The sequence below is a fragment of the Balaenoptera ricei genome, chromosome 11 (genome assembly GCF_028023285.1).
Source record: "Balaenoptera ricei isolate mBalRic1 chromosome 11, mBalRic1.hap2, whole genome shotgun sequence".
Classification (NCBI taxonomy): Eukaryota; Metazoa; Chordata; class Mammalia; order Artiodactyla; family Balaenopteridae; genus Balaenoptera; species Balaenoptera ricei.
Window position 1 is genome coordinate 50,204,770 of NC_082649.1, and position 26,127 is coordinate 50,230,896.

At 38.8% G+C, this 26,127-nt stretch overlaps 2 protein-coding genes across 3 annotated transcripts in view; one reads left to right on the top strand and one right to left on the bottom strand.

Annotated features, from left to right (window-relative positions):
- Window positions 1-22,792, bottom strand: part of AZI2 (5-azacytidine induced 2) — a 35,026-nt gene extending 12,234 nt beyond the window's left edge. Inside the window, exons 1-5 of the mRNA XM_059939053.1 lie at window positions 22,342-22,792; window positions 5,646-5,866; window positions 4,049-4,174; window positions 3,463-3,562; window positions 2,238-2,386 (exon numbers count right to left, since the gene is read on the bottom strand). Coding sequence (XP_059795036.1) covers window positions 2,238-2,386; window positions 3,463-3,562; window positions 4,049-4,174; window positions 5,646-5,861 — 591 coding nt within the window. The 5' untranslated portion in view covers window positions 5,862-5,866; window positions 22,342-22,792. The remainder of the gene's footprint in view (window positions 1-2,237; window positions 2,387-3,462; window positions 3,563-4,048; window positions 4,175-5,645; window positions 5,867-22,341) is intronic.
- Window positions 22,793-22,984: 192 nt separating this feature from the next.
- The window catches only part of ZCWPW2 (zinc finger CW-type and PWWP domain containing 2), a 141,145-nt gene continuing 138,002 nt past the window's right edge, over window positions 22,985-26,127 (top strand). Inside the window, exon 1 of one of the 2 annotated variants that reach the window (XM_059937564.1) lies at window positions 22,985-23,059. The gene's annotated coding sequence lies outside the window, so the exon portion shown is untranslated. The remainder of the gene's footprint in view (window positions 23,060-26,127) is intronic. The other variant, XM_059937562.1, reaches the window with a different exon arrangement.

Sequence of the window (26,127 nt, forward strand, 5' to 3'; positions counted from 1 at the left end):
AAAAAATTCCTCCCTTACCTCACCTTCAACTCTTAAAGTTTCTTAGTCTCTCAGATTCAATTTCATCAGCAATAAAACAAGTGATTTCTAAAGTTTCTTCTACCTTCAAGTCTGTTTCTGTGATTTGTGAAAGATGAATTAAACTAAAAGCAAATTTATCCTCTAGCACCACCTAGTGGAAAACAATAAGAACTGAACTGTATTAACACATATACACATATACACCCCTAAAGCGCTGCTTTTCTCGATTACCCTAATTAAATTTTTTGAAACACATTCACTTATTGAATACCCTATGTACTAGGCACCATGCTGCTTAGATATTTAATATCAAGTTTATAGAAAAAAAGTTCAGTTAAATGAGTTTGCTAATGTCACAATTAATAAGCAACACAATCATGAACCAAGTTTTTATGATTCCATGGTTCTGCTTCCTACTCTATAAGGAGATACCCATTATTTATAAAAGCTATCAAATCATTTCAAGTAGAAAGTATATACTGACAATTGTAATTCAGAGCTTCAAGATGCAGATCTTTTCCTGCAAGCACATCTTTTTAAAAGAAGCCTGCTAAGGGCTACTACGGCTACTGGGCTTGCAGGACAGGATGCTGGAAGCTGCTGAAGGAATTGTGCATGTGATCACGGGTGCAAAGCTAGGAAAATCAACTTCAGATGTCAAGTAGGAAAAACAGGTTTTTTTGGCTCTAATGGGAGTTGATAGTAATTTTTATAGTGGGTGTTTCCCCTTTATCAGGCCTGGGGGCTCCAAATCAAGTTCTCACTGTCCAGTTCAGAGGAATTCATTGGGTAAAGACCAAGGCAGGATGCTATATTATTCTTAATGCCTGTCTCATTCTTAACCAGTGGTCACCTTCAGTAAAGACCACATTACAGACGAGAGACCTGTCGGCTCATCTAAGGACACTTGGGACTCAGGGCAGAGTGCTGGCTGGCAGTCAGGAAGCGTGGGCGGAGCTCCTCTTTCAGGTGGTGGCTGCTCAGAAGAACCTAGGGTGGGGACATAGCTCCTTAGTAGTGCTGGATACTCTGATGGGCAAAATGTTGACCTGAGAAATAATTATCTAAGTGGCTACCTTAGTTTGAAATACATAGTATATAGAATGTATATAATGGCTATTGAACTCCAGACTATTAAACTTTTCAATTTCTTGTAATAACTATTTTAAACTTTGTGTTTGGATCATTGCTCCCACACTGCTCTGCTTCTCTATCATTCCTTCTTTTTATTCTCAGCATTGTCATGACATTGAAAACATTTATCCAAGCTTTTCTGAACCCAATGTAAAGTTGTCCCTCGGTATCCTATCCATGGGACACTGGTTCTAGGATCCGCAGTGGGTACCAAAATCTGCGTATGTTCAAGTCCCACAGTTGGCCCTCTGTATCCTCGGGTCAGCATCCATGGATTCAACCAACAATGGATAGCGTAGTCTACAACCTGTGGTGGCCTCGATCCACAGATGTGGAACCCACAGATACTAAAGACCGACTGTATACTTACTGAAAACAATCCTTGTATAAGCAGACCTCCACGGGTCACAACCCCATTGTCCAGGGATCACTGTATTAGTAGACAGACTCTGAGTGAGGACCTGAGAGGCAACTTGTGTTTCAGTGGATGACTTCAGGCTAACCATACTTTAGCAGCTCAGCAGGGTTTTTGTTTTGCTCCCCACCCCCACCCTCCGCTCCGCCAACCCCAATTCTTGCATTCTCAGCTATTTGCTGAAAATTAAAGTTGCTCCAAAAGTATTAGACTTCTGAGAATTAGTGGATGCTGTAAAGTTTTGTTTTAATAATTTTAAAAATCAAGTCTCCTGTCATGTCTAAATTAATCAAATTATTACATTAAATGAAGTGGGAAACTTAAAACCTGAGTTCTCTTTAAACTTTACAGAGAAAAAAATGACTTAAGGAAATTGAAGGAAAGGAAGTCTGAAAGAACAGCTTTAATAAATTAATAAACTAATAAGGTTTTTAAAAATTTGCTTTTAAACAACAAAATCATATAGTTCTGGGATTATGCTAAAAGTATACAGTTATCATATTTTAGCAAAAATGATTAAAGGGGAAGATAAAGGTGAATTTTCAGATAATGTAACTCTCTAAGTAGTTATAATTTATGTCAACTCTATGATTTAATACTTAGTTATAAATCCTACATATGATGCACACAGCATGCTGAATTTCTCAATTTAATAATTCTGTAATACCATTTGTTTGGCTTTTTGTAGCTCTATTTTGAGATCTCTACATTCTTTCCTCATCAGTTCCAGTTCTTGTTCCAAACCATGGATCTTCAGGTCACAGCTCAACTTTTCCACCTCCCAGTTGGATGAAGGTGGATTTAAATTTCTTATCACTACAAAAAGGATGGACATTAAAATTGTTATTTCTGACTTCTACATTGGTTGCAATTCGAAAAAGATTATGCTAATAAAATGCAGGTTAAAAGAAAAACCAATATAAAACATGAACAATTACTAAGTTTCTGAAAAACAGTAATTACTTTCAAGTATCTATGCTAATAAGAAATCTAGCAATCTTATTTTAGAATGTATTAATCACCCCTATCCCTGATTTTTGGTTTAGGGTAAAGAGCAAATTTGTCAGCCTGAAACTCTAAAATATACAACACATATCAAGCATATGCTGAAATTATAGATGGATGAATAATCTATATACGTCAAGGTTAAGAGTGATAAGAATTAATTGAAGTGAGTAAACTGATGCTCACTCAGCTCATCACTCCATCTAGTCCCTTTAGAAAGTATAAAGTTTGACCATCAGGCCTAGAAGATAACTTCCAAACAATTTTATTCATAAACATTCCACTGTACAAACTCAATACCACTGGATACGGACTAACCCTTGACTTGGTTCCTTAGGCTCTGTACAGAGAAAAAGCCCCAGCTGCCATGAGAGATCTCACCTCAACCTCCCATCAAAAGGTCTCTCAGAGGCCTACTCGTCAGCTTGTCTCATCAGAGTGAATGTGCATGGGAGCAGGCTAATACCCACATCCCCCACTCTTAATTTTTCAACATAGCATCTCATCTGCACATTGTAACAACCTTTAGAAATTGGCGGGGGGTGGGGGGGGAAGCAACTGTAACTACTCAATGACAGGGCATCTAACCTAACAGTGGGCAAGAGGCTTTGGAGAGGATGGGGTTCTACTCCTTTCTTCATCTACTTCACTGCAAACTAGCCCTGAATAAAAACCATCAAATTTTCTCTAGGAAAAGTACAATTTATATCCAAGGAAAAGTTAAAAGGAGTTGATATTTTGTAAATGCAGAGCAGTTAATATAAGCCTAAAAATTAAAAAATAAGTCCTTAGGATACAGATATAGAAAACTGATCATGGATATAACACAGGAATGGAAAAACGTATTAATTGCGTTAGAATAATTATAACAAGTTTAAGTGGCCTACCCTGCTGAGTTTCCACCTCTGTCCTCAGCTGGAGGAGTTCTACTTCTTTAGATTGTAGCTGTTCATTCAATACTTTCAAAGATTCAGAGTTGTCTTTATTCTAGTTAAGTAGGGAAAATGCCAAATTACATTCAATAAAATCTATAGGTTGGTATTATATATTAATTTTCAGGTAGATGTTGAAAAAACTGATTCTAGCCTTTGAAAAGCAAGGTGGGAAATGAACTCAGTTTTTCACTAATCTCTTTTTCTAACTTAGGACATATTATTCACTGGCTTTTTAAAAAAAACAATGATAAACTCTACTAAGTCATGATTTTTCAAAAGAAGTTAGTGGTGTTAGATGTACTTACGACCTAAACATCAAAAAAAAAAAAAAAAAGAGACCTAAACATCATTACATATTGAGTACTTATTTTGTATAGAAATAACTTACAAATATTCCTATCAAAATTTTCTATTTTTGCCTTGAGCATGCAAATTTTTTATCTAATAAGTGTAAATATCTCTCATTTCTAATTTTAACCTCTTGAAGGAGAAAACTCATTTGCAATATACAGATACCATCCTTTTCAAACCAACTTACCATTTTATCCAATTTGCTCTTCAAATTATCTCTGTCAATGCAAACCTCTCGATATGCATGATAGGCCTTATTTACTTGTTCTCGTCCCACAGAACTTGTTTCTTCATCCTTTCGAGCTCCTATAAGCTAATGGTATAAAATTAGAAGACAAAGCTTAAGAGGATATTCTACGTAAGAAAATAAGTCAGTCTTCTATGGCTCCACAACTTACCTTAATTACTGTAATGCAGGGAATAAAGCCTGGACTACAATTAAGTGAACATTTCACTTCCACACAATTAAGCTTTACTGATTAAGAAAGTAAAAAGTACAGAACAGATATTTTTAAAACTCTTCTTTCAGGCTTTTACTTAATCAGTATCTTATACTTTGTAGTAACTATTTATAGTATTAATTCGTCATACTAAACACAGTACATCATTCTTTTATAGTGCTTATGTGTTTTCCAAGCCAGCACACAGTATTTAATTTCCATCATCAGAAAAGTATCAAGTTAGTGTGTACTTGACATTTTAAGGAACAGACGTGTTAGTTCAAGTCCTATATTATTCCAGAAGAGAAATTATTAGGATTGTTGGTCACAAAGTACAGAAATATTTCCAATGTTACTTATACCAAATCACATTTTTCTATTGACTTTTAAAATAAACCTAACTACAAGCTCCAAAATGTTACCTTTTGTCACTCTATCCAGTATGTCACAATTTTATTTAATAGTCATTAAGAAAATTCATACGAATACAAAGAAATTGATTATTTTTACAATTGAGTCCTCTTTTCTTACTTCCTCCAAATGAGTGAAACTCTACCAAGCCCTATCCTTAAGTTTTAATAACTAGATCATTTCCTTCCCCCTTTGTGGAAGCTGCTGTCTGTAATGTACCACTACACTGAAGATCTAAGGATCATAAACTATGATCTGAAGAAAAATGAACTTAGTTAAACTTTAAAAATAAGTGGATGCGTGAGGAAGATTTCTCAATAAATGGATGAGTGAGTAAGATTTCCCAATAAGCTAAGCAGATCTGATGATTTATAATTGAATCAGCTACCTTGCTTATGTATTCTATAACAGTTTCTGCATTAAAAGGTGTAAACAGAAAACATTAATTCATCAGTTAAATGCATTCTTATTACGTGTGTTCAAGAACAAAGGAGAATGTTGAGGTAAAGAAGATGTCAGTCCTGGTAAAATTTCAGTACTGACGAAAACGTTATTAAACATATCAGAACAATGTTTCAGGAACTTCTTCCTTTGACACTTCCTTTGTTGGTATATAATTTTTTGCACACATTTAAAAATCCTGAATAAAATACATACAGCTATGAAGGTAAGGCAATCTGAAAAAAAGAGGTAAGAAAAATATTTGAACTTTAATCCCTTCATGTTGTTAATCCTATTCTGCAAATGTTCACCAAGCACTATGATATGTGAAACACAGTAGGCTAAGTAAAATGCCCAGGGTTTTGAGATTAGCAGTGAGTTATCCTTAGAAATTTGGTACACTCATGGAAGACAGAGCAGAAAAATATTTAAAACTTCAAATGCTTTGAATTATTAAGTCACAAATATAATGAAGGTAAATAGATAAATTACCTTTTCTTCCAAAACTCTTATTCTTTTTTTTAAGAAAGAGTTCTCTTTCTCTGAATCCTTAAGTCGTTTTTTGATGTCTTCATATGCAGTGACAAGGGCAAAATGTGAAGCAACAGATTCATCTCCTGAATATATTGAGACTGGAGTCACTGTATCTCTCCTATGGGCTTTTTCATGATTCAGAATGCAGATATCATCTTCTACCAGTGCATCCATGACAGCTATTTAAAAACATAAAATAGAATGTCTCATTGAATAAATGAGCAGAAAAAAGAAGGTATATTTAGAACAATGTGAATATTGGGGAAATGTTTAAAAACTCCTATTTCTTTTTTATTTTTTATTGAGATACAGTTAATGTATAATACTATGTAAGTTTCAGGTGTACAACACAGTGATTCACAATTTTAAAGGTTATATTCCATTTATAATTATTATAAAGTATTAGCTATATTCCCTGTGCTATACAATTATCCTTGCAGATTATTTATTTTATATAGTAGTTTGTACCTCTTAACCTCCTACCCCTATCTTGCCCCCCGCATTCCCTCTCCTCACTGGTAACCACTAGTTTGTTCTCTATACCTGTGAGTCTGTTTCTTTGTTATATTTACTAGTTTATTTTTTAGATTTCACATATAAGTGATACCATACAGTATTTGTCTTTCTCTGTCTGACGTATTTCACTAAGCATAATACCCTCTAAATCCATCCATGTTGTTGCAAATGGCAAAATTTCATTCTTTTTTATGGCTGAGTAGTATTCATTCCATTGTACATATATACCACATCTTTTTTTCTCCATTCATCTGTCAATGGACACTTAGGTTGCTTCCACATCTTGACTATTGTAAATAGTGCTATGAACACTGGGGTGCATGTATCTTTCTGAATTAGTGTTTTTACTTTTTTGGATATATAACCAGGAGTGAACTTGCTGGGTCATATGGTAACTCTATTTTTAGTTTTTTGAGAAACCTTCATACTCTTTTCCACAGTAGCTGCACCAATGGCTTCTTGATGATAGCCATTCTGACAGATGTGAGATGATATCTCATTGTAGTCTGAATTTGCATTTCTGACGATTAATGATGTTGAGCATCTTTTCCTGTGTCTGTTGGCCATCTGTATTTGGAAAAATGTCTATTCAGGTCTTCTGTCCATTTTTTAATCAGGTTGTTTGTTTTTTTGATGTTGAGTTGTATGAGGTGTTTACATATTTTGGATATTAACCCCTTATCAGTCATAACATTAGGAAATATTTTCTCCCATTCAGTAGGTTGTCTTTTCATTTTACGGATTTTTTTCCTTTGCTGTGAAAAAGCTTTTAAGTTTATTTAGGTCTCATTTGTGAATTTCTGCTTTTGTTTCCTTTGCTTTAGGAGATAGACCCAAAAAAAAATACTGCTATGAATTATGTCAAAGAGCGTTCCGACTGTTCTCTTCTTTATGGTTTCAGGTCTTACATTTAAGTCTTTACTCCATTTTGAGTTTATTTTTGTGTATCTTGTTAGAGAATGTTCTAATTTCATTCTTTTACATGAACTGTCCAGTTTTCCCAGCACCAGTTATTGAAGAGACTGTCTTTTCTCCATTGTATATTTTATTTAAAAAAATTTTGTTTTTTACTTAAGTATAGTTGATTTACAATGTTCTGTTAGTTTCAGGTATACAGCACAGTGATTCAGTTTATGTATATATAATATGCACACACACACACACATATATGCCTGTAACATTTGTTTTGCTTTATTTCAGACAACATGAATACTAAGGGAAGGTTCTGTTTGTTGTTTTCAGGGTCTGGTCTTCCATCATTGTCTATTTGCTTTTCTGATTTTATAACTGAAAGCTTCCAATTGCTCTCAACTAAAGTCAGAGTTTGGCAAGTCCAGTGATTTGTTTATATCTAGGATTATAGGAAAGTTAGGCAAAAATAAATGTGTTTACTACAAATCTGAGTAGTTCAAACCTATGATTCAGTCATTCTTCACCAACACCAATTTAAAAATTTCTAACCATGTAGGACAATTCCTTAAGTTAGATTCTTTGTCAGTTTATGAAGAAAGTCGAAAAATACCCCAATATCCTACAATATCCCCCCAAAGTGGCAGATCCTCATAACCATAATTAACTCCTGCTGCTTCCAGTACAAAACTGCACTTTCTCCTAATGATGGATAAAGAGTAAAGTTTTCTTCCTCTGAAGGGTTTACTTTTTCCTCTCTGGATTCAACTCTGTTCCAAAATAACAGTAAACATCATTCGAATCACACTGCTAGTAGCTGAAATCCTCATATTTCCTTTCCAAAAGGAAAGTATGGCTTATTCCCATACTGCAAACCTCAAGTAGGCATATGTATCTCTATCTAAGACTCTTTCACACACACATTATATCTTAAAAGAAAAACAAGCAGAATAAGAGCACATGGGTAGTTAAGTGATAGGATGCAGTCTAGCTTAAGGAGAAGTAAAATTGTGCCTATCTTAGACATCTGACTTAGAATGTCTTAATATCCAACCAAATGGACAGGATTTATTCAACTGGAATCATTCTTTTTTTCCCTAAAGACAGTTGAAGACCAAACTGCTCTACAGAGTTGAAACAGATGGTGTCCCACAATTTGTGCAGTTTGAGGATCCAAACCTATATGCTCTTGCTTTACACAAAGTTCTAACTAGGTCAGCAGTGCGACTTCCTACTCATCCATTTTTATCATGAAACAATCATTTACTCAGCAAGGAAAACCCAATGTGGGAGACGGCTGTGCAGTAAAATAATTGTTATGCCATAAAGGGAAGTAATATATTTGAGATAATACAGAATGCTATGAGGATTGAGGGGTGGGGAGGAGGAGGAGTTTTTAAAGAAGGTACCGGGAAAGATCAAATGACTCTTAACCCTGCATTCTTAGGTGAAGAGCGTGGTTATTTTTACCGTACTTTCTGTACTTAAACTTTAACAGTTTGCTAACTTCCAGCAGGGGTAACAAGTTCAAGGGCCTGAAAGAGTATGCGGAAAAAGAATGAGGAGGGGAATGACAAGAGATGAGATTGGAAAAACAGAATGGAGACCAATGGAGATCGTCCTTTACGATAAAGAGACTATAGGATTTGGTCCCTATTCTGTGGAATTTAAGAAAAACCTGGACATGATTCAAGAATGTGAGGAATACTTACACAACAACTATAAAATATATTCGTAATCAAATGAACTACTTAGTATTGTGCTAAGTGTTTTACAAATGTTATCCCCATTAACTCTCATGATTACCCTATGAGGTAGGAAAATCTTATTACACCCATTTCACAGATGGAAAAACTGGGACCCATAAAGGTTATGAAGTTTAACCAAGATCAGCACAAAAACTTGGATTTCAGAGCCTGAACTATTAGTACATTTCCCTCCCCAATGAATCTTTTACACACTAAATTCATCAAGAACTACAAAAGTAAGAACCTTTTGGAAGGTTTTTGAGTACCTTATATGTAAGGGAGTGTAGTGATTTAACAATGTCACATTTTATAAAGTATGATAACTGGTCATTTTTAGGATAAAATGCGTAGTCAGATTGCTTACTTTATATATCTGTTGCCTATTTTATTTATAAATCACCCGAAGTTGCATATGGTCTCTCTCTCTAAATACAAGAAAACATTATTTGCCTAAAAAAGCTTTTTTCAAGTTTTATATCATTATTCTATATACTATAAACATGACTTGGAATCACTGTCCTAAAAAATTGCTTATCTGTCTTAAAAAGTATATGAGAAATAGCCAAGCACACCAAAGAGAAAATCCACTTGCATCACAGATACACATCAAATTTTGTTTTAATAGTTGTCATTTAAATTTGTTATGAAGTGAAAATGAAAAATTTAATTTCTATCCTTGCAAAAATAAATATAAAATCACATAAGTATCAGAAATATTAATGCTTATCATATTACTCCATACACACTCAACTTCTGGAGATTAAAAGCTGCAGGGCCAGGGAAAATGAGATCTCAGAAAGGTACCAAATAATAGAAGGCAGATATCCCACTGTATTTATTACTATACTGAAAGGAAAACTGCTAGCAAGGTAACAAAATAGGCTATGTGTAACCTTTGGCTTTATTGCTTACGCAAGCATCCTTCCTCAACCTTATTTCTACAGAGACGTAAAGGGAGCTGCAGTAGCCTACCTCACAGTAAAGTAAGATTCAGTTTTATATACTTTGTGATGAAATGCCTCTTCATGGGTATCCAAAGTATCTGGCCCGGAAATTTTGATTTTCTGGATAAACGGCAAAAGCCTAATTGGCTCTTATTATGCTTAAACTAGACCAAGCTAGCTTTAACATTTGCGAAAATTTATACTGTATCTAAACTTACTTACCATAACTTAAATTATCTTAAAATAACAAACCTGTGTTTACTTTAATCTTTAAAAAGTGAGTGCCATGAGCAGAATGTTATTATCAAAGATTAGAATGATCAAAAGATTAGATAGTATTTTAAATAGCCTAGCAGGAATTGATAATATTAATTTTTAAAACTTAACAAATGTCGAAAATATTATCCCAAGACAAGATTAAGTGGGCCTCTCTCAATCATGAAAGTCAATGATAAATGTATCCTACAGGAACATGCAACACAAAAAATGGTCTTTTACAAGAATATTCTAAGAAACTGGAGCTGACCTAGAGCAGTGTTTGCAAAGTGAGGAATGGACAACTGCCTTAGAATGATTTAGAGTTCTCTTCAAAACTACTGACTGCTAGGCTCCAGTGCAGATCTATGCAAATCAGAATGTTGGGGTGAAAAACATCAAACTGAACTGTCAGTAATCAGTCCATGTGACTTTAAGTCCCGTTCCAATTTAAGGACCACCACTGTAGTGGAAACAAAGCTAAGTGGATATTACGTGATTTACAGAATCCCGATTATAACTAGTACTCTTAAACATTTGTGGGCATGGTTAGTTCTATGTTATCAGTTGGTAAACATCACGTAACTTTTCTTTTTTTTTTTTTTTGAACATCTTTATTGGAGTATAATTACTTTACAACAGTGTCATCACCTAACTTTTGCATGGAGATTTTGTTCTTATTACAGAAAGTTACTTCATAGTTATCATTTCATCTCACCACAATAGTAAAGGAGAGTCAGATATATTTATCTATAGACAAATAAATCTATATATAATCATGAAAACATTTTATATATTTGGCAATTAGATTTTGTTTCTTTTCAGAGGTTTACATAAGAGAAGTACAAATTAAAAGAGAATTAGAAAGGACTGAGGTGAAAGATGTTGACAATTGCTGAGAACAATGAAATTCCCAAGAACGATTAAAAGTTGTTGTGATCACCCAATTCCAGTGTGGGGGAGGAGGCATTTCCACACCATCAGCAAGCAATGCTCTGGACACCAGCTGGGTGCCCTACAATTCAACTCAATTCTGACACTATCTACCTAGAGATGGCATGGGATTCCACACGTAAAGGGCTCAGTCCCACAAGACTTCCCTCTACTTCAGAAGCCAATAGCAAGCCCAGGTTGCTACGTGTACTTCTGAGGGACCAGCTGCAAACTGGAGGTTCCAATGATTCCCTCCAATTCAAGATGCCGATCACCAAATCCAGGTTGTTACCTGTACTTCTGATCAACTGGCTGTAAATCAGAGGTTCCCACAACCTTCTTGAATTTGATTAATTTGCTAGAGCAGCTTAGAGAACCAAAGAAACCCATTTACTCACTTGATTACTGTTTATTACGAAGGATATTAAAGGGTATCAATCAACAGCCACACGTAGAGATACACAGGGCCAGGTGCTGAACAAAGGAGCTTCTGGCCTCCTGGAGTTTGGGGCCAGCATAGTGGCATGTGGAAATGTTCTGGTTCACCAACCTGGAAGCTCTCTAAACCCTCTCCACTTTGGGTTTTTATGGAGGCCTCATTACATAGGCATGATTGATTAAATCACTGGCAACTGATTCAACATATCTCACCCCCCACCCTCCATCCCCCAGGTCAATGGGACTGAAAGTTCTAATCCTCTAATCATCTGGTGAGTTCCCCTGGCAACCAGCCCCCATCCTGTAGTGCTTTCCAAAAGTCAACTCATTAACATAAATCCAGTCAAGGTGGAAAGTCTCTTGTTGTAAGTAACAAGATATCCATTTATGTCACCTTGACGGCTCTGAAAAGGTGTCAGAAACTGAGGACAATAGACCAAATATTATGGCAAAAGATGCTCCCATGGCTTTTATCCCTCAGGTAATTCCAACGGTTTGGGGAGCTGTGAGCCAAGGAACCACAGATGAAGACCAAATGTATATGAAAACTATATTTTGGTCAGCTAAGTGACCACATATGTTTTTCTTACAAATCACAATATCACAATATTAATGGAGAAAGATGGTCACAATCTGCCAGATGAGGTGGGTAGAAAAGAGAAATAGCAGTTGCTAAAGGCTAGGGAAGAGATGTAAAAAGAAGAAGAAAAAAATTCAAACATTATTAATCAGAATTCATCTTAGGAGACCTTAAATTTCAGTCTTTTCTACAATCAACATTGAGAGGACCCTCAGTTGAGGTATGCTATACATACTGGGGTGTGAGAGACTAGAAGACATAGAATTATTTTCTGACACCAGATTAGTCTTTTTTCTAGGAAAAAAATGATTATCCTGTTGTATTTAATCATCTTAATATTTCCTATTTATTGCTCACTAAACATGACAGGTACTAGTGCTTCTGCATAGTAGGGGAGAATTCACCCCCCCCTCAAAATATGTCTCTTTGGTTATGTTCTAAGAAACAAGAGAGGTGGCGAAAAACTGCGAAGACCAAGTAGGAGTTACCGTTTTGTAAGAAACATTCACATTTATAAGGGAAATATCCATCTGTAAGGGTGTTTCCCTCTCTCTTCCAGAAAGCGGAGGATGACCAAATGTCTAGAAACTCTTATAACAACCTTATCCTTGTTTACTGTGCTTATTCTAGGAACCTCACATAACTGACTCTTCCCTACCCTTAACATTCCCTTTTGTCTTTAGCTGAGGAGAGCTTTGACCATTTTGGCAAGTTACTCAGTTCTCCAGGGTCTCTCCCATGTATATGTATTAGTAAACTTCTGTTTCATTTTCTCCTGTTAACCTACCCTCATGTCAATTTAATTCTTAGACCAGCCAAAGGAACCTGGAAGGTGATAAGATAAACTTCATATTTTATGGCAAGACAAGAAAAATTTAAACATAAAAGTTTTCTCTACCCCTTTGGACCTCCTCCCTCCCCTTTAGTGTGTGTTGTGCATCCGCATTAACCAGACCTCCTTAGGAGATAACTTCCTTCTTAATCTTGTAAGGGGCCACGATGACCCCATGACCCACTACTCACTTTGTACTGGCAGATCTGGATTGTATAAACTGTCAATAACACATCATTTAGAGTATAACCCTTTGTCTCAAAAACATGTAACTGTGCTTTGACCTCTAATGGGTGGAGCAGTCCTCAGAGCATTCTAAAAGACTGTCTCCCAGTACAATCACCAGGTTGGCTCAAATAATATTTCCCATTTCTTCCTTAGATAGACTATTGATTAATCTTTCTGTTGACATGCATGTCTTACCACCAGAGGACACCTGGCGTCTACTGTGAACCAGTGCTCAGTACCAGCATGGGCTCATTAAGCCCCACCAACTCAGATGTTATGGTGAGTTCTGATATTCAGATCTCATTACTTTTAAGTGATGATCCTAAACATTTTATTCAGGCTGTTTTTACTTAAGACTTGGAGTCTTAAGGGTAACCAGTGCATTTCCTAGGCAGGGGACCTAAGGGGATCTGGGCTGGGCAGGAGGCCCAGGGAAACATAGGTGGCTGGGTTTTTGTTAGATTTAAATTTTTAAAAACAAGTCAATATATGGTCTGAACAAAACTTTTGCTAGTGAAATGAGAAACTGAATTAATTCAGGTCTGAAGAACAAGGGACATCTGCTCCTTCCAGCCACAAGGTATTCTCAAGTGACTGAGAACCTAGTGGAAGTATCTGAGGATCAACCCTCGTGATGTCGCAGTCCTACATGGGAACCCACTACAACCATTAAATACTGCTCTTCCAGAGGCACACAGTAAAGACTGATTGATCGTCTTGTGCTCTTGATGCTGAAAACTCGGCCTCCTGTGCACCAGTGCCAAATCAAATCTCGGAGACAGTGTTTTGGGTGAAGTAGAAGAGAATAGCTTTATTGCTTTGCCAGGCAAAGGGGGACAAAGCAGGCTCCTGCCCCAAAAAACTGTGTCCTGACCTGGGAGGATATGATGAGTTTTATAGCAATGGTTCAAGGGTGGAGTTGCTGATAAGATCAGGGTGTGCGAAGGGCCTGCACTCCTCTAATCTGGTCTCAGGTAATCTGCTTAATGAGCTTCTCTGGTTCCTTTAATGTAGTCTCAGGTGGTCTTTCTCTGGTATGAAGAATGCTGACATCTTAAACAGCTTAAAGACATTGTTCTGTGTATCCCCTGAGGTGGAACCAGGACCCTGCCCCAAGGCTGCACAATTCTTTCTTGGCTGCTCCTCCCTTGTCTCTGCATCCCCTCCCTTCCTGGATTAGTAACTGTTCGAATCTGCCCTTTGGAACTCAGGGAGAGTCATGGAGGCTGGAGTTAAGAAACAGGGTGCAGGAAGGCTTCCGTGCCCAGGAGCCCCACAGTGTCCTGCTCAGTTTCACTCTGAGCACTCCGAGGCTTTACTGGGGGAGGGAGAAACCGAGACACGCAGAAGAGTAGAACTAATCCAAGAGTAACTCTTCAGGGAGCGAGACAGAAGCAGCACACATCCCATCCACACATCCTTTCTATCCTCAGAAAGTTGTTCAGAGCATATCTCATATCTGAATTAGACTACCAAATTCATAATGGGAAACTGTGCCTTAAAGGCCAAACAGCTCCTAGACAGACTGCCACCTACGGGGATGCCAGCTGGGTTTATGTATGCTTGCAAGTGCTTACTTAATTGAGAATTAAAGGATATCCTGCCCTGAAACAGCCAAGATGGGGCTCTTTTTTGGCTTTCCAAAACTGATTTTTGCATGCACAGTTAGAGAACGCCAGCAGAAGCTAAGTTCTTACCCTGTCAGTCAGTCTCCTGGAACACTGCCTACAGGGTCTACTGGAAACAAGAGTGGTAAGAGTTTTTCCCGTTTCTAAAATTAGATTAGCATGAGAAAATATTTGTAGGGCTAGCTCCTCAGTTTCTTTGAATTAGAAAGACTTGTAAATTGTTGAAATTTTAGAGAGCTCTCATCTTAAACTATTTTATCTATTTTAATTGGTATGCAGAAGCCCCAGAAGGCTTCAAAATGCCAAAACAGCTTCACTGAAAGATTTGTTGTAGAAAGCCAATGAAATATTAATGTTATAACAAGTACCTAAAATAAACAAAAAAAATCCTTTAAGACTGATGATCCCTGGTCGGGAACTAAGATCCCGCATGCTGTGCAGCATGGCCAAAAAAAAAAAAAAAAAAAAAAAAAAGACTGACATAACTACTGCTCCCCTCTAATCTCCTTCAAGTACTCATTCTAGTAATCCTCTGTCTGAATTGCCTTCCACTCTGAAGACACTATTAAGTGGTTACCATTAGAAATGGAATCACCTGAGGCTGTGAGCCTGTTCAGATCAGAGGCCAACTGAGGGCCATAATTAAAGAATTTCTTAAACCCAGGGAGGCTCCTCAAAAGTTTTTGTAAATGGATTACCAAGATGCGAGGCCACTGGTTTGACTAAACTGACCAGAGCTGATATTCAGAGCCTGATAGGAATTTTTTTTTTTTTTTTTGGTGTTCTCCTCTAAGCTCAGTGAGGGAAAGAACATTCCAACATAGGTGGATGGGTAGGTCTAGATATCATTGCTGTGGCCATCCAATTCTTTGAGGAATTAAAAACAGCTGTCTTTTTTTTTTTTTTTAATTACAAATCCAGTCTTTACAGAACCAGAGGTGTGGCTCCACAAACAATTTAAAGCCCACCAGTCCTTTTACCACTCCCAAAACCTCCCTTTGGTTTTTGGCTAAAATACCACTTTTTTTTTTTTTAACATCTTTATTGGAGTATAATTGCTTTACAATGGTTAGTTTCTGCTTTATAACAAAGTAAATCAGTTATACATATACATATGTTCCCATATCTCTTCCCTCTTGCATCTCCCTCCCTCCCACCCTCCCTATCCCACCCCTCTAGGTGGTCACAAAGCACAGAGCTGATCTCCCTGTGCTATGTGGTTGATTCCCACTAGCTATCTATTTTACGTTTGGTAGTGTATATATGTCCATGAGACTCTCTCACTTTGTCACATCTTACCCTTCCCCCTCCCCATATCCTCAAGTCCATTCTCTAGTAGGTCTGTGTCTTTATTCCCGTCTTGCCACTAGGTTCTTCATGACTTTTTTTTTCCCTTAGATTCCATATATATGTGTTAGCATACTGTATTTGTTTTTCTCTTTCTGACTTACTTCACTCTGTATGACAGACTCTAACTCCATCCACCTCACTACAAATAACTCAATTTCCTTTCTTTTTATGGCTGAGTAATACTCCACTGTATATATGTGCCACATCTTCTTTATCCATTCATCCGATGATGGACACTTAGGTTGCTTCCATGTCCTGGCTATTGTAAATAGAGCTGCAATGAACATTTTGGTACATGACTTTTTTTTTTTTTTTTTTTGACTCTTTTTGAATTATGGTTTTCTCAGGGTATATGCCCAGTAGTGGGATTGCTGGGTCGTATGGTAGTTCTATTTTTAGTTTTTTAAGGAACCTCCATACTGTTCTCCATAGTGGCTGTATCAATTTACATTCCCACCAACAGTGCAAGAGGGTTCCCTTTTCTACACACCCTCTCCAGCATTTATTGTTTCTAGATTTTTTGATGATGGCCATTCTGACCAGAGTGAGATGATATCTCATTGTAGTTTTGATTTGCATTTCTCTAATGATTAATGACGTTGAGCATTCTTTCATGTGTTTGTTGGCAATCTGTATATCTTCTTTGGAGAAATGTCTATGTAGGTCTTCTGCCCATTTTTGGATTGGGTTGTTTGTTTTTTTGTTATTGAGCTGCATGAGCTGCTTGTAAATCTTGGAGATTAATCCTTTGTCAGTTGCTTCATTTGCAAATATTTTCTCCCCTTCTGAGGGTTGTCTTTTGGTCTTGTTTATAGTTTCCTTTGCTGTGCAAAAGCTTTTAAGTTTCATTAGGTCCCATTTGTTTATTTTTGTTTTTATTTCCATTTCTCTAGGAGCTGGGTCAAAAAGGATCTTGCTGTGATTTATGTCATAGAGTGTTCTGCCTATGTTTTCCTCTAAGAGTTTGATAGTGTCTGGCCTTACATTTAGGTCTTTAATCCATTTTGAGTTTATTTTTATGTATGGTGTTAGGGAGTGTTCTAATTTCATACTTTTACATGTACCTGTCCAGTTTTCCCAGCACCACTTATTGAAGAGGCTGTCTTTTCTCCACTGTATATGCTTGCCTCCTTAATCAAAGATAAGGTGACCATATGTGCGTGGGTTTATCTCTGGGCTTTCTATCCTGTTCCATTGATCTATATTTCTGTTTTTGTGCCAGTACCATATTGTCTTGATGACTGTAGCTTTGTAGTATAGTCTGAAGGCAGGGAGCCTGATTCCTCCAGCTCCACTTTTCCTTCTCAAGATTGCTTTGGCTATTCGGGATCTTTTGTGTTTCCATACAAATTGTGAAATTTTTTTTCTAGTTCTGTGAAAAATGCTAATGGTAGTTTGATAGGGATTGCATTGAATCTGTAGATTGCTTTGGGTAGTAGAGTCATTTTCACAATGTTGATTCTTCCAATCCAAGAACAGGCTATATCTCTCCATCTATTTGTATCATCTTTAATTTCTTTCAACAGTGTCTTGTAATTTTCTGCATACAGGTCTTTTGTCTCCTTAGGTAGGTTTAGTCCTAGATATTTTATTCTTTTTGTTGCAGTGATAAATGGGAGTGTTTTCTTAATTTCACTTTCAGATTTTTCATCATTAGTGTATAGGAATGCAAGAGATTTCTGTGCATTAATTTTGTATCCTGCTACTTTACCAAATTCATTGATTAGCTCTAGTAGTTTTCTGGTAGCATCTTTAGGATTCTCTATGTATAGTATCATGTCATCTGCAAACAGTGACAGTTTTACTTCTTCTTTTCTGATTTGGATTCCTTTTACTTCTTTTAATCTGTGCTTTCCAGTTACAAGGAAACCTTTCCCCTCGAGCTAATTATGACTTACAGCAATTTGGTAAATTACACCTTTGTAAGTAGAATTGAAACATTCATCTTTTCTCTCTATCCAACCATTCCCTCCAGAAATTGGAAACTCTTAGGTTCCCAGCACCTTTATCAGGTAAATAAGGAAGACCACCTCCTGATAAGTACAGGAATCTCAAGGTATTTTGGGGATCTCAAAAAGAGAGAACTTCACCCAAATCTATAGATATTGCAGGCAGAATCTGTGGCAAGCCTTTGGTGTAATTTATCTGGCCTTGAGAGATCTTTTAAAGGTTTAATCTAAGATTCCTTATGAAAAGTTCCAACACAGCCAATTTATGAGTCTATGTGGTCAATTACAGACTTATTTGGCAAACAAATTAAAATGGCTATATTTGGTAGAAATAAGGGTAATTTTAGAGAGAAAAAGATTATGCTTCAGTGGATTTTAAATTCTAATTTTGCCAAATGAGGCTTTTTTTTTATATTTACCGCCTAAGACTCACTTCTTAGATGGCTCCTGTTGTTATGCTTTATTACTGTAAAGTTTAATTGAATTATTAAAACAACATTCTAGTTTGTTTCTAAAGCTGATCACAATAATCTATTTTTGGATGAAGATCAGATTCACCATGACCTGCAACCAGGAGATTATGCACACTGGAAAAGACATCAGATAAAAGACCCTTTACAGCCATGTTGGATGGGGCCATATCAGGCTTCCTCTCCTGAATGAACTGTAACTCCTGTCTCTGACACCCGACTTCGACTAACTAGGACCAGCACTACCAGACCAGAACAAGAAGACAATGACATCTAAAGTAGACAGCTGATGCAAGATGACCCAGGCCTGCATACTATTACTTTGACAATTGCTCACACTTCTGTTTATGAATCCCAAGTATTTCTTTCCTGGGCTCAATCATTTGCAAGTCAAAAAATCAATCCAAACAAACCGTAGGTTTGTGGACCTATGTCCAGTACTCCTAGATTTCTTTGGAGGATTTCTCCTCTCCAAGGCTCTAACTGGATGGCCCCTATTTTATTTTAGAAGAAACTCTAGTATTGTGCAAGCTACCCATTACCTTCAATATCACTAAGTGGGACCCTCTTACCTGGCCAATTAATGACACCTGTTCTGAACGTGCCCATAAGCACTCCTTTTCACTAGATGAAAAGATATTGGGTAGCTCCTAATGGGACCTAATGGACTCATGGAACAAGTTTATGGCCTTGGCTCTCTCCAGGATGGTTAGAAAGATGCGCAAATGGTTTCCCTTGGGCTAAAGGTCACCTATGGGTAGCCTTGGAAACAGCCGCTGCCAATTTGCCTTTAATGCTAGTGTGCTGGGTTTCTATCACTTTTCCAATAGTATGACCATTTGGCCGAGATATTTGTTAACTCATAACACATAAGAGTCAGATTTCCACTCTGAATGCTCCTCTTCCCAGTTTAGAAAAAATACTAGGAAAATGTTTTGATTTAGGAGGATCTTGGCTTAAACGTTTACGACTGACACTGTTACTCCTATTGTCAATCCTATATAGCTCTCTATAAATTAATGAACATGCACAATGCACGTGCAAGGTAGAATTGGCATAAGTCCTATTGGACAACTGGAATTGACCGTTAGTCCTTGACAGACATCTCAGTAGTACAACTCCCTAAAACAAGTTATTAGGACCCAACACCAAAGGACATGATGGACCCAGGGCACGTAAGCAACCACCCTGGCATAAGGCAGCCAAATATTTGATCACCTAATGCTATCAAAAGATTAAAGATCAAAAGGGGGAACTGATGAGATAAAATTCATGTTTTATGGTAAGACAAGAAAAATTTAAACATAAAATTTTTCTCTACCCTTTTGGGCCTCCTCCCTTCCCTTTGGTGTGTGTTGTGCATCTGCATTAACCAGACCTCCTTAGGAGATAACCACCTTCTTAATCTCGTAAGAGGCCACAATGACCCATAACTCATTACTCACTTTGTACAGTTAGATCTAGATTGTGTAAACTGTCAAAAATATGTCACTTGATGTATAATCCTTTGTCTCAAAAACTTATATATAACTATGCTTTGACCTCTAAGGGGTGGAACAGTCCTTAGAGCTTTCTTAAAGACTGTCTCCTGGATTATAATCCTCAGGTTGGCTCCAATAATATTAAGGTAGAGGAAAATTTCTTCTGGACAGCATGCATTTTCCTACTTCCCAGGTAGGTATTATTTTCCTAATTTATAAACAAATCTTAGAAAAATTAAAATACCTTACCTACACCTACATAAAGAATCAGCAGCAAAGGTGGGAATGTGAACCCAGATAAGCCATCTTCCAAATTTATGCTTTTAATACCACATTCTGAGAGGCAACACAAAATTGATTCTTATTTTCCCAATAAGAATCTGGACAAGGCAGAACTCAGTGGTAGAAAGAACAATGACCTGAAATTCAGAAACCCAGACTCTAGTCTAAGATCTGCCACCTTGATTATTGATTAGTTTACCTCTCCAGATCTAAGTTTTCCCACTAATAAAACGCCAGGGTTGAACTACATCACTGAGATGCTGCCCTTCCTATATTGTGAAGGCAAACTTTTAATGCGAATACAGTATGGCAACCTAAACAGATAGAAGGGAATTCAGTTTTACCAGGAACTGAGTAACAGATATAGTACACATATTATGACAACACCAAACTTGACTAGAAAGGTATTGTCACCACAGATGAGCAAACAGGGGCTCAAAGAAGTGAGGCAAATTTGTCTATAATCACACTGGTAGTATGTGACAGAGCTGGGGTCTGAATCAAGGCCTATTTAATAGGCTCTTTCCTCGACTTTACATTGCCTCCTGAATTGAATCTTATCTAGAATTTTCACCATCTTTCTACCCCTCAAAAGCCAGACTATCCCTGTACCCACTTCTATGGAATAAGGATTAAGTCTTACAGAGAGAAACCAACACCTACTTCTCTTTCCCTTTTTTTAATGAAATAATTAAGGGCAGGAATGAGCTAACTGGTTTATAAAGAAGGGATCGTCGAGTGCCTTTTTTCAAGATACTATGTACCTCAGCACTCAAATGCCCCATAATTCAGTGAGTGCCCAAAAATGTACTCAGCACCAGATACACAATATGAAAAACCCCATTTTCATTTTTATAACCCTCACCGAGTTATCTCACTAACTGCCTTAGTCCAGAAATCAGTTTGTATGGCCACAGAATCGTAAGACTCTTTCTGGGTTAGCACAGGTATGAAAAAGTCTACTTCTTTTCATTCCTTTCATAAATAATACACCTCAATGCAACTGAGCATCTTCACACACTAAATGCTACTGGTATTAGTGTTAATTATTCTCTAATAGTGATATGACAACTGTATTTTAATCCAAAATATAGGTACCAAAAGAAATTAAATTACACTGGTTTCATTACTTCAAGGATTATGAAGTACTTCATCACATCATCTTATTTAATAATCATGACAATGCTTTGTGTTGGCATATCAGGCAGTGTGCTTTGACTTTTAGGGGAACTAGCTCATTTGTTCTCCATAACAATTCATTAAATCTACATAAGACCTGCGAGGTGAGCAAGAATTTTCTTATATCCTTACATTCGTGTACAACTTTCCATCTTAAAAAAACATAGCATTAAAATTTAACAACCCTGTGAAGGATGTACCATTCCTAACTAACAGACGATGTAAGGAGTGATCACAACAGGATGGTAAATTAGACACGGTAAGTTTAGATAACTGTAATGTAAACCACGTCTTGAGATCTTGTTCAATCAAATTTAAAGCTCTAAAAATAAAAAAGCAAGCGTCTTCTATGTTTAAGAGGCAAGGATCAATTTCAATCCTAGTAGGTTGTCTTTGATCATCTCAGCATATCTCCAATATATCCTGGAGCAATTTGTTTCCATCTGTATTACAGTTTCTGTGTTTTCTCTCACTTCTGAGTATCTGAGTTCCTTGTTTGTAGGGACGAGGGACTCAGCCTACCTGCCATGTAGTAGCCACTCAACAAATGATGGAAAACCATCCTGAAAAAACCTAACATTACTGTTAGCCCTCGGTGATGTACAGGGGTCGATTTACATCGCCCCAAGCAGGACCGTCCTAACCATACGCCCCTCTTTGGTTTCCGATTTAAATGCAGCCCCAATGAATGAAATAAAACTGCAGGCGCCCCGGTAAACCAGAGCACGGTAAGAAAACAAGCACTATGGATAACCGAGGACCAAGCGGGGCCCGACCCGGCTCGCGCGAGTAGACGCGGTCGAGGATGCCAAGCGGGCCGCTCCCTGGTCCAAGGTTTGGAGAAATGACGCGTCTCTCCGCACCGACGACGGCAGCAGAGGGCGGTCCCGGCACCGCCCGCGCACCCGGACCGGCCAAAGCGGGTCACTCACCCCGAACACAGGATCCGTGGGGCTGCCCCCAGGGCCGCCGAGTTTCGATTCCCCAGCGTTTGGAAACGGACCGAAAACAAACCGGGTCGCTAGGGGTCACCGCGGGCTTCCTGTTTCCTCAAAGACAGCGCCGCTTCCCCGGCAAAGGCAGCCGCTCCGGGAACGCCGCGAAGGGACTCCCATTTCTCCCGCCTCGGCGGCGCCAGGGCCGGCGCGGCCGGCCAGTCGGCTGCGGCCCGGGAGGCTCTGGAAGGAGGCCGAGCCAAGGCCGAGGGCCGAGCCGCCGCCGGAGAAGGCCGGTTACCCGGCCCCGTCAGCGCCCGCCCTAGCCCCGCGCCGCGCAGGGGGAGCGCAGCAACGGGGCTGGCTACGAGGGCGAGCAGCTCACGACCGGAAACGGGACGTCCAGTAATCCACGGCTCGGCGCCTGGGCCGCGCGAGCAAACCGGAAGTCAGGCCGGAGGGAGATGGGAGGGCGTTCGCCAAGCCAGTGCTGGGGCAGGGGGGGAGGAGAGGTGCGCAGAAAAGGAAGGCGCGGCGTACTACGCGTCCCGTGAGCCTCCGCCGCGGGGTGGGCGGGGCCGCGGCGTGCTACGTGTCTCGTGAGCATACGCAGCAGGGTGGGCGGGGCCGCGTCGTACTACGTGTATTGTGAGCTCCCGCGACTGGACGGGCGGGGCTCCGGCGACGCGGGAGGCAGAGGCGGTGACGCAGTGTGGTAAGGCGTTAACCGCCTTGGCGGAGGTTGAGGCGCCGGTCTACTACAGCGCCGTCTTTTTCCTTCAGCGTCCGCTTGGGGGTCCCCGAACGTTGTAGCGCGTGTTGGCTACGCTTAGTAGCGCTCTTGTGGGTTTCTAGTTCTCGCCTCGCGGTGGCCGGGAACTGGGGACCCGTGACGATTCGCGCCTGCGGGGGAGCCGTTAACAACCCTAGTTTCGGGGCGTTGCTCCGGGGCCCCTAGTTATTCGGCACACAGCTCTTGTTAACATTGTGGAAGCTGTTGACTTCGGGGGGGGGGGGTGTACCCGGCTGCGCCAGGTATAGGATGGACAGGCCTGAGCTGTGGGGTCACGAGTAGTTGAGTTGGGGGCCGTCCTTGGAGGTCGCAGGCATACAGAACCCCTCCAGCTGTAGGCCTATATTTGATTAAACGAATAAAGGAGAAAATGGTAATTATAGGGCATTTATCCTTACTGACTGCTAGTTAGCAACAGTGATGCTCCTCCCCAGCCCTTTCGAAGTGTTTTGTCAACTAAGGACTTAAATATCGTTGAAGTCAGTGTTCTGTTGGAAGATGTTTTTGCATCGCGTTTTTTTTTTTTAATTAATTTATTTTATTTATTTATTTTTGGCTGCGTTGGGTCTTCGTTGTTGCATCTGGGCTTTCTCTAGTTGCGGCGAGCGGGGGCAACTCTTCGTTGCGGTGCGCGGGCTTCTCATTGCGGTGGCTTCTCTTGTTGCAGAGCACGGTCTTTAGGTGCGTGGGCTTCAGTAGTTGTGGCATGCAGGCTCAGTAGCTGTGGCTCTTGGGCTGTAGAGTGCAGGCTCAGTAGTTGTGGTGCCCAGGCTTAGTTGCTCCGCGGCATATGGGATCTTCCCGGACCAGGGCTTGAACCCGTGTCCACTGCATTGGCAGGTGGATTCTTAACCACTCTGCCACCAGGGAAGCCCTGCATCGCAGTTCTAATTCATCAACCAACAGTCAGCTCATCAAGGATGGATTCAGCTCTAGGGTTTACTTTAAAATATTTTTCTGTTGTTGTTAAGCCTCTCTTTTTGCTTTAGATTTAAGTGAAAATTCACAGCTGTTATGAACAAAACACAACTTAAAGTTAACATGACATTTAAAAAATATTTTAAAATCTATATTAAGGTAATCATTTAGAAAGATCCATTCACTTCAGTTTATCAGGCTGGGACATAAGAGCAGTGTTTTTAATATTTTGGTTAAGAATCCTTTTTCTGGCTCGGTAATGAGCTTTACAGAATAAAAGCAAACCACCGAGAGGTATGTTTTGCCTCGTTTTTGAAGAATGCTAACAAAATCTGTTGAGGCACCCCCAAATCATCAAAAATAAAATGATAATCTGGTTTCTGATTTGTTGATCTGGGAATGTTGAATCTTTACTCACAGTTTAGAATAATTTGAGACTTGTTGAAAAAGAAGGGAAATTCATTTTTATCTTTTGTCTCTGAGTAAATAAGATGACTTAGCTCAGTATTTTTCTATATGTGATCAGTCTGTTTTTGTTTTAAAATACACACTTCCCTATTATAATAATGAAAAAAAGTGGGTCTTATTAACAATACAATTTGCTTGTTCAGAATTCATAAGCTTATCAATTTAGTCAAGTAAATCATCCTAATTTTTTTTTTTAATTTTTATTTATTTATTTATTTATTTATTTATTTTTGACTGTGTTGGGTCTTCGTTTCTGTGCGAGGGCTTTCTCTAGTTGTGGCAAGCGGGGGCCACTCTTCATCGCGGTGAGCGGGCCTCTCACTATCGCGGCCTCTCTTGTTGCGGAGCACAGGCTCCAGTCGCGCAGGCTCAGTAGTTGTGGCTCACGGGCCTAGTTGTTCCACGGCATGTGGGATCCTCCCAGACCAGGGCTCGAACCCGTGTCCCCTACATTGGCAGGCAGATTCTCAACCACTGTGCCACCAGGGAAGCCCCCCATCCTAATTTTTTTTGCCAGGGAATGGGGGCGGGGAGAGTGGTACGCCCAGTAGGTTATGACAAAATGTAATCCAGATATTTGTTAAATTGAGCTGGAAATGGTCACTTTCTATCCACCTATGCATCCGCTTTAATTAATTTTAGCAAATAAATTATTAAAGAAAACTTGCCACACTTATGCTTTGTTATAAGCATAAGTTGAAGTTTTATTACAATCTTGCTGTAAGGAAAAAGACCTCCGATAAGTCAAATGAAAGATACAGTCTTAGTAGGGACATTTTATGGGAAAAGAAAATGGTTAGATAATTATCATTAAAGTAGATAACAGAAAAAAAGGAATTTGGGGGTCCTTAGACTCTTAACTAATAGTCAACTGCTTAGGTGAGTGGATGGTTTTCCAGAGCAAATCTTAATTCCATTAAAGTTTATTGGAAGGTTGCTTAGGCTTTTTTTTCAGGAATGTTCGTTTTACCGCAAGAGAGGAGTTGTGAATTACAGTCATCCAAAAAAACATCTGTACCGGCCAGGTTTGGGACAATTTTTTTAAAACCATTATTACATCTTCTATAACTACAAATGCAGTCTGAAATTTTCAAAACGATTCAGGTCTTTATAAACATATATTTGACACAAGGCACTTTTTAAAAGGTCCTGTTTTACAGGTTGTAATAAAAAAATAGGTAACACAAGAGATTCTCCCCCACCTCGTCCCACCTTCTCCCATCCTCTCACCAAGGTCCTGATATTTTTCATCAGGAGCTGCTCCTGAAGGATAGAGTGAGGACTGGCTTCAGTGAGGTTCCCTTTTTCCCTGGGGTAGGTTGGATTTCAAAGCAATATCTGAACCAAGAATATGGGTCCTGGCACAACTCTTGACTGTGGCTCAGCCTCCTTCTCCTGTTTTTAGGCAATTGTGCATCTTTCGAGCTGCTTCAAATCTTATTTTTTTGTTTAATTAGGCACTATGTTAAAACAACGAAAAAAAGTGCTGTTGTGTTTTGTTTTTTTAATGGGAGCTATATATTTCTAAGCTGTGACAAATATTTACTGTTAGAGGAAAGAGAATACACCTTTTGAGGAAAATTTGTAAAGCGAATTTTGGGTTA